Genomic DNA, 13834 nt, shown 5'->3' on the forward strand with positions numbered 1-13834 from the left:
ATAAAAAATCTGAACTTTAGTAAGAAAGTCAATAAGTATTGATTTCTAGAAGTCCAGCTGATTTCTGAATACATGTCAAAGCTAGTGGGAGCATAAGTGTTATGCTGGTAATAAGATAATTATCATGTTAGTGGGAGCATGATTATTATGATTTGCGAGTTAGCAATGTTAATTATAGAAAACAAAAGTTTCAATTTGCAAAGTTGAAAGGGTTGAAAAGTTGTTTTGCTATAATTAAAGGAGAGAATATTATATATTATACTTTATTTCAAAATCTAAAAGCTTAGATTCTAGAATTTTAATCATATTTAGTCAAATATATATGAATATTATGTTTGAATGGTTCAACACAAGGAAATTCTATATGTGGAAATGTTAATTGCGTTCTCAAATTCGATTATGATTACGGCATCCCTCTTCATAATCTGAGTTGTGAGAACATGGCAAATAACAAAGGACTGGTCTAGTATCATGTCCTTATGTGAGACATCATGAATCGAGTCCCATATGCTTCGGATATAGGATCGATTATATGTGCTATAAAGGACAATCCATTCTAAATTTTTCCAAATGCCTGGGCATTAAGAGGGAAAAAGGACTAGAATTGGATTTCACTAAAGTGGTTAAACAATTGTCAAGGACGATCTAAGGTTCGCTAAGGATTGGTCGCTTGTGAGAAGTTGGAAGTAAAATATTGAATGGAACGTATTTACATTATTATGAATAGATAGGACTCTATTTAGAATGAGTTATCATATGGAAAATATGGAAATGTTTCCATATTGGGAGTTGGACGTTAAGAATCTATGTAGATTAGAAACTTTTATGCAAGAAGGATGTTCAAAGGAATGTACTTTGAATTTGAAACTTCGATTTTGTGGAATTGTCTTGTAACAATCTCCAAAAGAGCACTTTGTAATTTCATTGGCAGAGTCTTTGTGACTTTTGTGTTGTGGCATTACAAAAGGATCATTGCATAAAATGTTAAAATCTAGCATAGTCTGATAGTGGCAAGAATTTGGTTTTCTTACACTTGTAATAAGGATTAGGAGTTGTGGAATGAGCATCATTTGTAATGTGTTCAATTAATCTATTTCACAAAGTAAGGACCATAGGTAAACATAGTGTGCATGCTTGGAGCATGGGACAACTACTGTTTTAATTCAAGTAGTAAGTTGATTACTCGAAACAGTATACAATGGACAATGTGTAATCATTATGGTGATTAAATAATAAGTGTTTTATTTATGCTCACAAGTTTGAGACCATATTGGATTCGATTATTCTTGTGTTTCACTTTGCATGTTTTGACTTCCAAAATAACTAGGTTATTCAAACATCCACAGTCGGTCATACGTTCGAAGTAGGTATAAAGCAAGACTGTCATGAATCCGTCTTTAGATTGTCTAAAGTGTTTAGACATAGCACAAGTTCGCTGCAGAGTTCATGAGTGCTCCTGTAATAAGATTAAAGTATTGGATTAAACCCACACTCACTTGAATCACTTCATGGATTTTATCACGAGTCATTAGTGAGACGATAATATCTTATATTCTTGAAACCTAGATGTGTGAGTTGTAATTTACAAGTCGTTTTCACATTGATAATATGTAAACGCACCAGTAACTTGGTGTTATAAAACATATTGTTGTGTGTGATTTGATGAGTGAGTGCAAGCGAGCATTTGAGTCGAAGTTTATCCATTCCTTTTACCCAAAGTTGGATAAAAGTGATATCTGTGGGCCCCTCGATGATTTAGTGATCACACCGCAAAGCACTTGGCCAAGCCAGGACTGATTTGATTTGTTCAATTAGTCAGTAGTCATAAATTGGAAATCGGGAAACAACATATGATCAGAGAGAATGATTGAAATCCATGTCTCAGTTCATACGATATCTTGTAGAATGGAGGAATATATGATCCCTTATCTAAAGGACGCGTATCTGATAAGATCAGAGTTGACAGCTACTTTTGAAAGCTGCGATTGTTGATCATGTTCTGAAGTCATACCTGCAAAATAGTTATTAGACTTATCCAAGTGGGAGACTGTTGGATTAGGTGTCTAAGCCCATAACTATTTTGGTATGTACTTGACACGATTATAAGCATGGTCCTTTTGGTTTGCCTTCACCATAGCAACTTGTAGGATGAATTATGAATAAAGAGGATTAATTATGATTTATTAATATATTATAAGAATAATATATTAAAAGAGAAATCATATTGTTTAATTAATATTAGTCAAGAATTAATTAAGAATTAATTTTGTGGCTAAAAGAGATTAATTAAATAAAGGGGACTGATACTGCTATTATAAGATAGTTACAAAGTTGGGCTTAGGATCCATAAAGGAAGCATGGACGAATTCTATATGGAGGTCCATATAGAAATCGTCCAAGGGCCTTCTGGAAGGGTCTTTAGGCTGCTTAAGGACTAAGCAGTTAGATTATGGTTTCCTAGTTGATAACCCTAATAGCCTAAGTATAAAAGGAACCCTTGGCAAGCCAAAAACGCCCTTAACCTTCTAAGAGAAACCCTAGGACGTTTTTGGTGCCTCCTCCCTTTCCCCTTGTTCATCTTGTTGCTTATGGTGTTTGTGACTCCATTAGAGGTGCAACATTTGAGGCACTTGGCTTTCAGAAGTCAATTACAATAAGGATTCAGATTGTTATTGCTACATAACAATCAAGGTAAGATCTAAACCCTATTCTTATGTTAATATCAATTATCATATGCTAGATCTAGGGTTTATGAGCTTTGGATGATTATTGCATGTTCATTAGACAAACTAGATCCAAAGCTTTAGGGTTTGCATGTACACCATAGGATTGATGTAGTGCTCAAAACCCATCACTATGTAGGGCTGAAAGCCTGTATATACTAGCATAATGATAATCAGAAATCGTATATTTTCTGTGCCTCTTGGGCTGAAGCTTTATTGATGTATATCAAGTTGAAATTGCTATGTCTCATTGGTTGTAAATCTTGAAATCAATTTATTGATTAATATGGAAAGCTTGTCACATGATTCACATATGCCATTGTTGATCTTTGTTCCTCTTTGCTTCTGTTATATTGATATATATGACATAACGTTATATTGTATCTATTTTTGAACTCATTAAGCGTCACCGCTTATCCCTCCCAGTGTTTAACAATTGCAGGTAATAAGCGTCCAGTATAGTCATATAACATTGGACGATTTAGAATAGTTAATATTATTATTACTTTTGTACTTAGTGTTCATATATGTATATGAATTATAAATTCTTGGGTAGTTATGTAATATATAAAACTTTAATAGTCGGTTTGTATCCAGTCTTTTGTAATCAGACTATCAATGTAAAATATTGTTTATAAATATGCATGTAGCATGTTTTGGAGTAATATGGTGTAGTTTTAGAGAGGGGTTCTCTCATGATCCATACACACAAACCCTTAGCCTAATGTTTCCCTTTAAAAAAATTTCTCCGACACTATAGATTTTTGTAGATCTAAACCACCAACGGAGGATGAAGATGACGTTGGTGGTGGTTTCCGACGAAATAGTAGAGAGACAGGGGGAGATATATATATATATATATATATATATATATATATATATATATATATATATATATATATATATATATATATATATATATATAAAGTCTATGAAGAGGGATTGGGATTGATGTAGAGTTTTTGGCTAAACACAAGCAGATCCGGTGTCGGCAGTGGTCTGATGATGTAGAGATGGTGGTGGTCCACTTGTAACGACGTAAAAATTTAAAACAATTTTTCATTTTCCAAACAACATAAAACTATTTCAATATTCTCAAATCTCATGTTCAACAAATGTCATCATGATAAAAACATATCCCAAGATCATAAATAAAATCATCTGCCAGTGTGTACGGATCATGTCGGCGCCTTCCCGCGATCCTCGCTAGTACCTGAAACACATAACACATAACACTGTAAGCATAAAAGCTTAGTGAGTTCCCCAAAATACCACATACAACACATACGCCACTCAAGGCCATAGCTCTATGGGACCTTCCGGCCCATGTGTCTCAGGGGACTTCCGTCCCAATACTGGTAGACCATCCGGTCCTACATGTAATGACCTTCCGGTCCATACCCTTTTGACCTTCCGGTCCATACACTGTTGACCTTCCGGTCCATAACATGATGACCTTCCGGTCCATAACATATTGCTCATAACATAACATAACACATACATCTCACATATCATCTATTAACATATATCACATACTCTTCATAGCACATAAGACCTTCCGGTCACACATAATTACCACTCTAGGTATCGTATAGTGAGAAGACTCACCTCGTATGCTGTCTAGTAACTCACGTGCTCGGTATTCCCTGAACCTCGTGACAATGACCTAGCCCCGCCTAAACACATAAGCAATCATCTCAAATCGATAACGACTCTCCAGGCTAGACTAGTCCCTTCCAATGTCCTCTTAGAAGGCTAAAAGACCATTTTACCCTTCTAATGGTCCAAAAGTCCAAGTGTTGACCAAACCCTAAAAGTCAACTGTCAAACTTTGACCAGACTCGTCGAGTGCACTCGTGTGACTCGGCGAGTCCATGCGTGCCCTTAATCCTCATAAATCCTCACTCGACTCGTCAAGTTAACCCTTCACTCGACGGGTTACCACTGGACACGAATCGCAGGGCAACCGGACTCGACTCGTCGTGTCTCCTTATGGACTCGGCGAGTTCCTTCTATGGCAACACTCAAATGACCTTATGAGGTCAGATCTGTTTCTCTAACCTATAGATCTGACTTCCTAAAGCTCGATAACTACGTAAAGGTTCATCCTTTACACCCATGCAACGCATATAAGACTCCTTTTAGTGAAATAGCTTCTAAAATGGCAACCTAGGTTCATATCTCTTATGGAATAGCATAAAGCAGGGAGGTTGGGGCTCTCTGGACCTCTCAAGGTCCAGATCTAGAGTTTAACACTCAAAGGGACATTATAAGCATCATATCCAAGCCAATAAAGGGTAGAGAAAACCCTAGATTCAAGGGTTCTACACCAACACAGAAGAAGGTTCGATTTAATACCTCAAAGATGGAGTTTCCTTGCTTGAAACCACAAAATAGCAACCCCCTTGACCTTCTTTTGTTGGAATCTCCTTCTTCTTTGCAAAAACCACACCAACAAGGATCAAAATAGCCCTTCTTCTCACACCACACGCTCAAGCTCACTAGGGTTTCTCTCTCTGGACTGGTAGTCGCAAATGAGGGCCATAAGGTCCCTTAAATAGGGCACAAGCCCGGGGATTTAGGGTTTTCACTCACAGCGCGGACTCGTTGAGTCCACTCATCGACTCGTCGAGTCCGTTCATTAATCCAGTCAGCCAAAAGCGTTCCTACTCGACGAGTCTAGGCGTCAACTCATCGAGTCTCTCCTCATAACTCAAAATAAACAAATTAAATATGGTACCTGGAATCCCGGATGTTACACTCGCCGACTGCGGTGGTCCAATGGTGATGTATGGCAGCAGGAAAGTGAGAAAAAGAGAGATAGAAGCAATGTGAGTAAGGAGTGGGAGAGTTAGTAGGAGGTAGGTGGGTGTAACTAAGGAGGGAAGGGTGGGGTGGGTGAATTTTTTGTTTGTATCTATTTTAGTTAAAATAATATAAAAACGATTAAAAGAAATTAAAAAAGAAATGCTTAAGGGTAAAAAGGTTTTTTTTTTATGAATTAGAGACATTGTAATTTCTTTAAACCATAAAGTCTTGTCTATTTTTTAAAAAATTGGACCAAAAGTGAGAAAAACGATAGGGACCAAAACTGTAATTTACTCATGATTAATTTGACGATTGACTCCAAATAATTAAATTGAGAAATACTCACAAGGACCACAACCGAAAACAGAAAATAAAAAAGAAAAAGAAAAATAAAAGGCTAACAGGAACAGGAAGAGGAAGGCCATTCTTGTAATTTTGTCAATCACGTTATAATAAATAAAAAGAAAATAAAATTAGAAAAACGAAAAACAGAACATAGAACTAAAGTCTAGATACGAGGAGTGAAAGTACAACATGAACCCTGGATTTAGTGGTTACTCTCACCCTCGAGGAAACGCTTGCTGTTGCCGCTTGCCTCTCGATTTTAGTTATCAGGTAAATCATTAAATTTGTTTTGCATCTTGTTGTTTGCTATTTCGTGCTTGTAAATCCTGCATATGAACAATTGGAGGCATAAAGTAGAGCAATTAAACTTGAAATTACAAGATTGGGTTTTTCTTCTGAGTATGGAATTCTGGTTTTCAATCCATGTTTGTGTGTCTTGGGTTCTGTTCGTACCGATACCAAGAGAAATTTTGAAACTGTTAGTGGTTTTGAATAGATCTAAAGCTATTTGGTAAGGCGATTTGAGGAATGACTATGGGCTGTAATTCATGGTTCGCTTATCATCATATCGAACTAATCTATTTTACTGGCTTAGCTTTACCTATATAACATGGATTGGATGGTGTTGTTTGTTTCAAAAGGATTTGACCCTGGCTGGCTAAGAGTTTTTGTTGGATTGTTACCGTATCTGAATAATTGTGCAGCCAAACATGTTTCATGTTTGAAGTTGTGTTTTTTAGGCTTTTGTTTCTAGTAGAGTGCTGTATATAGCAATCTGTAAGGCAAAACCCCTCCTTTGGATGGATGCTACACACTGTATATATTATATGGTTGTAATGCATTGCTGTGCTGGTTTGGTTGTGGTGATTTCATAATTTTATATTTTATATGTACATAATATAACATAAGATGTCTGTGGAAAATTGATGATGTGTTGTTAACTTGTTAATTGTTACGAGGTTTGAAGGGATGAAAAGCAGTGCCAGTGCAAGGGAAGTGGAAGATGTTCCTGAGTTGATGCAGCGTATACAATCATGGTTGCCGGTAAAAGAAGCAGCCCGCACAAGCGTGTTGTCCAAGTCATGGCTGTACGCCTGGTCTACCATCCCTATCCTCATCTTCAGTGTTGGAAGAGAAAGATGCATGAATTTGGTGTATGTGGACCGCGTTCTATACAGGTATCTCCGTGACAACATACCAATCGAAAGGTTTGACCTTATGATGGACGTGGAGAACCAGGAGTCAGCTTCTCATGCTGAAAAATGGATCGGGCCCTTGGCAACCAAAACTTGTCTCAAAGAGTTTTCCCTCTCAATCACCCTTAACGGTGCCTCGTTTACTTTGCCAGATGAGATACTCTCGGGTGAGAACCTAACTAAGATAAGAGTTTCAGGTACGACTGGGGGCCGTGTTCCGATGACGACTAGCCAGCATCCTGTGATCAAGTGTGTGTCCCTACGAGAACTGCACTTGGATTGTGTGCGCATAAGTGAAGAGGCACTTAATCACATATTGTCGTCTTGTAGCTTGCTTGTTAAGATAGTGCTTTTCAATTCTTGCAACGGGTTCAAGACCATCAAGGTTAAAAACCTTCCTCGTCTTTATGAATTACAAATAAATTTAAATGCTGTAGACTCTACTGCTTTGGAAATCAGTGATGTCCCAAATCTTGGCCTGTTTAGCTACAAACTAGATGTACTATTTTGGCTGCGCGATCACCCCCCTCCTCCATTCAACGCCTCTTCAATATCATTAGGAAGAAGCGTGACACACTTAACGTTAGCTGGTGTGATAACGGACAATGCGTGTCTTGACATCTTCAAATCGCAATTTCCTTTTCTCCAGAGTTTGACACTTTATTTGACATCTTGGATGTTGGGAAGCTTCCATTTAACATGTCCTTCCATCAAAATATTGTTCTTGCTGTCGTGCCCAGCCATGGTTATCGATGTACAAGTTTATGCTCCAAAATTACTTTGTTTCCATTTTTCTGGCTGCATATTGCCTAGTCTTCTGTTTCCACTCTCGTCTCTTCAGCATTTCAAGGTTTCACTCATGCTCCAGCTTCCTGTTGATGCAGACTTTTTTCTTATGATGAGGGAAGCATTCGAGTTATCACGCATGTGCTACCTTCATATATCAACTGACAACTCTATTCCACCATTGGATATTGACATCGATGATCTACGGACAAGGCTCCTGCTTCCTCCTGCTACTAACATGCAAGAACTGTGGTTTGAAACGGATCAGGACGAAGGCCTGTGGGAGCGATCTCCATTTTTTGATGCATTCTTTGAGATTTGTCATCCCAAGCAAGTATTTCCACAACCAGATATTTCCTTCAAGCACAACAATCACTTTTGCAAGCTTATGTTGAGGGAGGTATTGGAGAAGAAGAATACTATAACTGCGTATTGGCCTCATTACCTGAAACATGTTCAAATAAGATGGGATCCTCATCAAAAATGGAAAGCCCTAACAAATTCCCACAGAAGCTTGCTAGACGGGTCCACTCCTGATTTCTACCCCGAGTTCAAACTGAAGTGGCGTTAACCATAATCTCTATTTGTTTTACTATTACATATTTTAATTTTCGTTTTATCCTACTATGTATTTCAAACATATTTAAACATATAATTATAAATGATGTATTTATTTGATACGACATTCGCTGCGTATATATACACACCCTATTATTATTTATTGCTAATTATTGTACACCTATTGGTCCGCCAAGCCTTAGAACATGACCTTACCAAAATATTTGTTACATACATATTTAAACATATATGATATATTTAATTTTTTTCTATTTAATATTAGCTCAACTGATATTAAAAGTTTTATATTATATTTGGCATCACCACAAACTTACTAAAATTCATGGTATCCGGAGTGATTTAAAAGGAATTGGAACGTTACTGTAATTCCAGTGGTAATACACTCGCACATTTACCTGTTAGTTTACTTGCCTACATGATGTGTGCATAGGAACATACATACACAACATTTTCATATTTGTCAAAAACATTTTTATTTTGAATATATATATATATATATATATATATATATATATATATATATATATATATATATATATATAATTTGTAATAATTTTGATTTTAACAAACTTATTTTTAATCAACAAGATGAATCAACCTAAAGTTGAATTTTCAAAACCCATTGTGCCGGTATGAGTTATATTTTTAACGATATCAAACCATGAGTCTCATGATGAGTCTACAAATTTACAAAATTACTCACCCAACCAAGTTAGCTATCTTTTCTACAACTTTCTTCTTAGCTAACGAATAATTCGCCGAAGTGGTTTTAATGACCTAGAAAGGTAACGAACTTTGTTCTTTGTCCATATTTCGGTAACCATGTTTTTTTCGTTAACATTTGACCATTGAACTTGTTTGACCTGTTCAAAATAGAGTAATATGACTGGCAATTACGGTAATATTACCTTATTATGAACAGGTCAAACAAGTTTATTGGTCAAATGTATATGAAAAAAACATGGTTATCTAAATATGGACAAAAACCAAAGTTTCTTACCCGTTTTTGTAATATTGGACAAGAACCGTCTCAAAGACTGTGTTGTTAAGTCTTTGAAGGACATACAACCTAGCTCTTTAAGTGTATACAGCCTAACCCCTAACTAGTTGAGTCTAAACTGGGTTGGCCCACGATCTCACCATCTCCTCATACATAAAGACCGGACAACCCAATTTAATGTCACATCAATGGGTGTTATGACTACTTGCACTTAACATAAAGAACCCAATATTACCAAAACACGTAAGGAACTTTGGTTTTTGTCCATATTTAGGTAATCATGTTTTTTTCGTACACATTTGACCAGTAACCTTGTTTGACATGTTCATAATAGGGTAATGTTACCGCTAATTACCGGTCATATTACCTTATTTTGAACAGGTCAAACAAGTTCAATGATCAAATGTGTACGAAAAAAACATGGTTACCTTAATGTGAACAAAGACCAAAGTTTGTTGCATTTCTAGTTTAGTAACCCTTCTGTATTTAGCTTACTTACAGTAAATAAATAAATAAATAAATCTTTACAACAAATTTAACAAAGTGATAGAAAGATTATTAGACCTAAACGTGAATTAATTATCAGAAGAATGGTCTAATTATAATAATCTTAACCATTTTTTTATTTATGTGCAGGGAGCCTTATCATGCCAACAATGACGCGTTTTGTAAGCTCCTGGTGATCATTTGTGATTGCTAACTTGTCTATGCGAAAATTGTATCTAGAAAATATTAGATATACATAAATTTAAGAGGTTTTGACTTAAATAACCATCAAAATCATGAAAGTGTTTCAATTTAACCATTTAAATTTCGATTAGGCTCGATCAACCGTGAAGTCATTGTTTTTGTTTGATTTAGCCATTATAACTTGCAATAACAGGTTTTTAGGTTGTCTTGTTTACGTGGCGTACCACATAGGCATTTATGACTCACTTTTATCCACGTGGCGATGACGTAGCGTCCATATGGATTTAGAAAAATAAAATTCACACTGTAATTTCTCAATTTTGAAGAAGCGTCTCTCTCTCTCTCTTTGTCATTTCCAGGCGATCTAAATTAAACCTGCCTCACCATCTCTCAAAGCTCTCACACACTTTAAACCGTTCTCGAATTTATCTCTTTGTAAATGTGATGCCGCCTTGAAATAGGTTATTTTTTTTTTTTGGAAATCTACAAGTAGATTCAAGAAAAAAGGAGAAATCATCCATAATTAGAAGGTAAGATTGAGGGATTCTATGTTTGGGATTAGTTTAGGTTTTGAATCCAGAAGTGAAATCAACTTCTTTGATTGGTTTGACTTTGTATATGCTTCCCTTTGCTCTAATTAGGTTGTATTTAATCGGGGATTTTATATATGCTTTAGTTATGAATTCCTATAACAAAAGGTTGAATAAGGGTTCAACTTTTTTCATAATTTCAAGTTAGAATTTCTAAAAGGGGGAGAAAGAGGGCCGAGATGATCACCGAAGATGGAGGTGGATGATGGTTAATGGATATTAAATAGATTAAGGAGGGGGTAAAGATGTTGGAAATAATGCCCACCAATCATTAACCAATTGATAATATTTCAAAATAATAACATGGTCCTTTTGAGTTAGCCTCATGACATAATTAATAATATGGAAATAAAGAAAAATAAGTTGTTAATTTATTACGAATTAATAAATCAATTAGAAATTATTTTTGTAATTAGTTAAATAGTTTTAATTAATTAAAGAGCTTAAACATTAATTAATTCCTCGAGATTAATTGGAATATTCCAAAAGGTTCTGGAAGATGGCGGTGGACGATATTGATATCCCTTAGATAGGGATAATGAAGGTTTGAATCAGATAAAGATTAACATGAAGAGTTTGAACCCTTTTTAGGATTCTACCAGCTGGCTATAAATAGACTACTAGGGGTCAAACCCTACATTTCAATGTTATTTAATTTCATTCCCCTCTCTCCTCTCTCACGCCATATTGACGAAAATATAAGCCTTCTCCAAGGGTTATTGATTATCACACTATCCCTTATTAGGGTTTCCTTGGTGTTCTTTTTGGAGTCTTATGTCTGACTACATTAGAGAGATTCTCCTTTGGTTCATTCATCCATTGCAAAGGTTGTTAATCACAAGGTCTCAATCAAGAGATAAAGAGGTATGTAGTTTATCCTTCTTTTAGTTTGATTTTAAAGTATGTTGCTAAAACTAGTAAAACCTAGATCTAGGGTGCATCTACACTTTGGTTAATCTCTAGATTATTCCATTATCTTCTTGATGTATATTGATTCTTAGAAAACCCAACAGCGTGTGTTGATTTCTTGATGCTTGAAAAAGGTATATCACCCAAAGTAGAGTGTCTCTAAAGTGTCACATCCAAAAGGATAAATGTTAGAACTTGAAACTAATGGTCCTAAGAGTAGCATACTAAATTTCAAGAAGAGAAAAAAAATGTCAGTCATAAATGGAAAGAATTGGGGCGATATCTCCAGGAGGTTTGAAGGGTTATTTATAGCTGAAGATGACTTGGTGGAAAAGAAATATGATAAGGATAATTACATTATTTAATTCAAATCAAATCAGTTTCCACATCCTTCCATAAATAATAAAATTCAAATCCCAATGGATTTTAGTCTCTTCGTACTGGATCCAGAATGTTCTAGTTATTTAACTTTTGAATAATTAACATTCAATCCCTATACTTTTAATTAATACCAAATTAATTCTAATTAATTCCAAATCAGTCAAAACTAGTTTCTAATTAGCATATCAAACTATGAAAATTTAATAAACTATTTATCTGTTTCTCTTAATTTATATTCTAACTCTTTTAGCTCTTGAGGCAACTCTAAAAGGACATTGTTATTATTCGCAAAGTTATACCAATTTGTTATGACAATGGAAACCTATTTCCAATGAATAGATCATGTTGACTCCTCCACGACCTATATTTTCTACCAGGTGGGTAAGACCCTATACAACATTTGCAGATCCGTTTCAAGACCCAATTATTTTCATGGGGCACTCCATTACATAGTGGCTAGACTCTTCGCAGACGTAACACTTTTTGGTTTTCTTCTGTTGGTTGTTTGTTACTGATAATTGGGCTTATTGAACTCCTTTTTAGGTGCCAAGCCTTTCTTGTTCTTGGACCCATTCCTACCTTTATGGATAGAACCCCTACCAAACACATAGGACACACTCGATCCAACTTTACTCTTCTTGCTTATTTGTGAATTTCCTCCTCAATTCGAAGGTGCATCAAAAGATAATCCAATAAGTAGTATTTGGATTTGTGCATCATCCTCCTTGAGAAGTCTTTCCAAGAATACGACAACGTTTTCATGATTGTGCCTACTTGGAAGAACGCATTCAGTTTTGTTGACTAGGACTTGGAGTTCCAAGGTTTTTGTAATGCCTCATTTGTATTTTCCTAATAATAATAATAATAATAATAATAATAATAACAACAATAACAACAACAACAAAAATGATAATTATTATTATTATTATTATTATTATTATTATAAAAGGAAAATACAAGAGTTTAAATATTTAAATTATTAATGTAACATCCCAAAAATTCTAAGTGAAGTTTTTTCTTTAAATCGATCAAAAACAACTATTCATTCATTTAGAAATCTCATCATAGTATAAAAATATATCATGTAATCATCATAGTACAAAACAAATAAATCATGCAAAACATTGGTGGATATGGTACAATCATGTCGAGCTCTTGCCAATGGAACCGGAAGTACTTGAAACCATAAACATAAAACTATAAGCATAAAGCTTAGTGAGTTGCTTAAAATACCACATATCGTACATACATATCAGCTCGAAGCTGTACGAGTCTATTTTACCCCCAGTTCTATTTCACCCCCGGTCTATTTTAACTCAATCGGTGTTTTTCAATCGAACGGGTCTATTTCGCCTCCGGGTCTATTTCACTCCCGAATCTATTTCAACTCAATCGATATTTTTCAACCGAATGGGTCTATTTCACCCCGCATACATATAACATACAAGCATATCAACAAGATTCGCAAAGTCTGCTAGCATCCTACACATATAATCCAGTAGGTTGGCATTGGTGCCTTCGACCCACGGGTATAGTGAAGAGACTCACCTAAATCGGTCAACAAAAAGATCTCACACACGAGTCGCTAGTGTTGATATCTCTCCCACTAATCATATCCAAAAACCAAACCCTAATTAGCAATTAGGATAAATCCCCAACCTAGCAAGTCCACATACCAAAAGAAATACTATTTGGGAAAAAGACCATTTTGCCCCTCTAAGTCCTCAACCCTCAGAATTGACCAAAAGTCAAACTGGTCAAAAAGTCAATGTACGATCCCCTTTTTAGCACAAAAATGATCTAGAACGGCATTCTTGAATTCCGTCC

General features: G+C 35.5%; 1 protein-coding gene across 2 annotated transcripts; it reads left to right on the forward strand.

Moving 5' to 3' along the window:
- The first annotated feature begins 6026 nt into the window (after nucleotides 1-6026).
- LOC145115688 (putative F-box/FBD/LRR-repeat protein At1g78760) lies at nucleotides 6027-8543 on the forward strand. 2 transcript variants are annotated; one of them, XM_079052041.1, is made up of 2 exons: nucleotides 6027-6146; nucleotides 6836-8543. In XM_079052041.1, the coding sequence occupies exon 2, from the start codon at nucleotides 6846-6848 to the stop codon at nucleotides 8427-8429; it is 1584 nt and encodes a 527-aa protein (XP_078908167.1). In that variant the 5' UTR covers nucleotides 6027-6146; nucleotides 6836-6845; the 3' UTR covers nucleotides 8430-8543. The 2 variants fall into 2 exon arrangements, with proteins under 2 accessions (XP_078908167.1, XP_078908166.1); XM_079052040.1 differs by having other exon boundaries at nucleotides 6844-8543.
- The last annotated feature ends 5291 nt before the right edge of the window (nucleotides 8544-13834 follow it).

The sequence above is a fragment of the Lactuca virosa genome, chromosome 5 (genome assembly GCF_052849685.1).
Source record: "Lactuca virosa cultivar CGN04683 chromosome 5, Lactuca_virosa_CGN04683_v6, whole genome shotgun sequence".
Classification (NCBI taxonomy): Eukaryota; Viridiplantae; Streptophyta; class Magnoliopsida; order Asterales; family Asteraceae; genus Lactuca; species Lactuca virosa.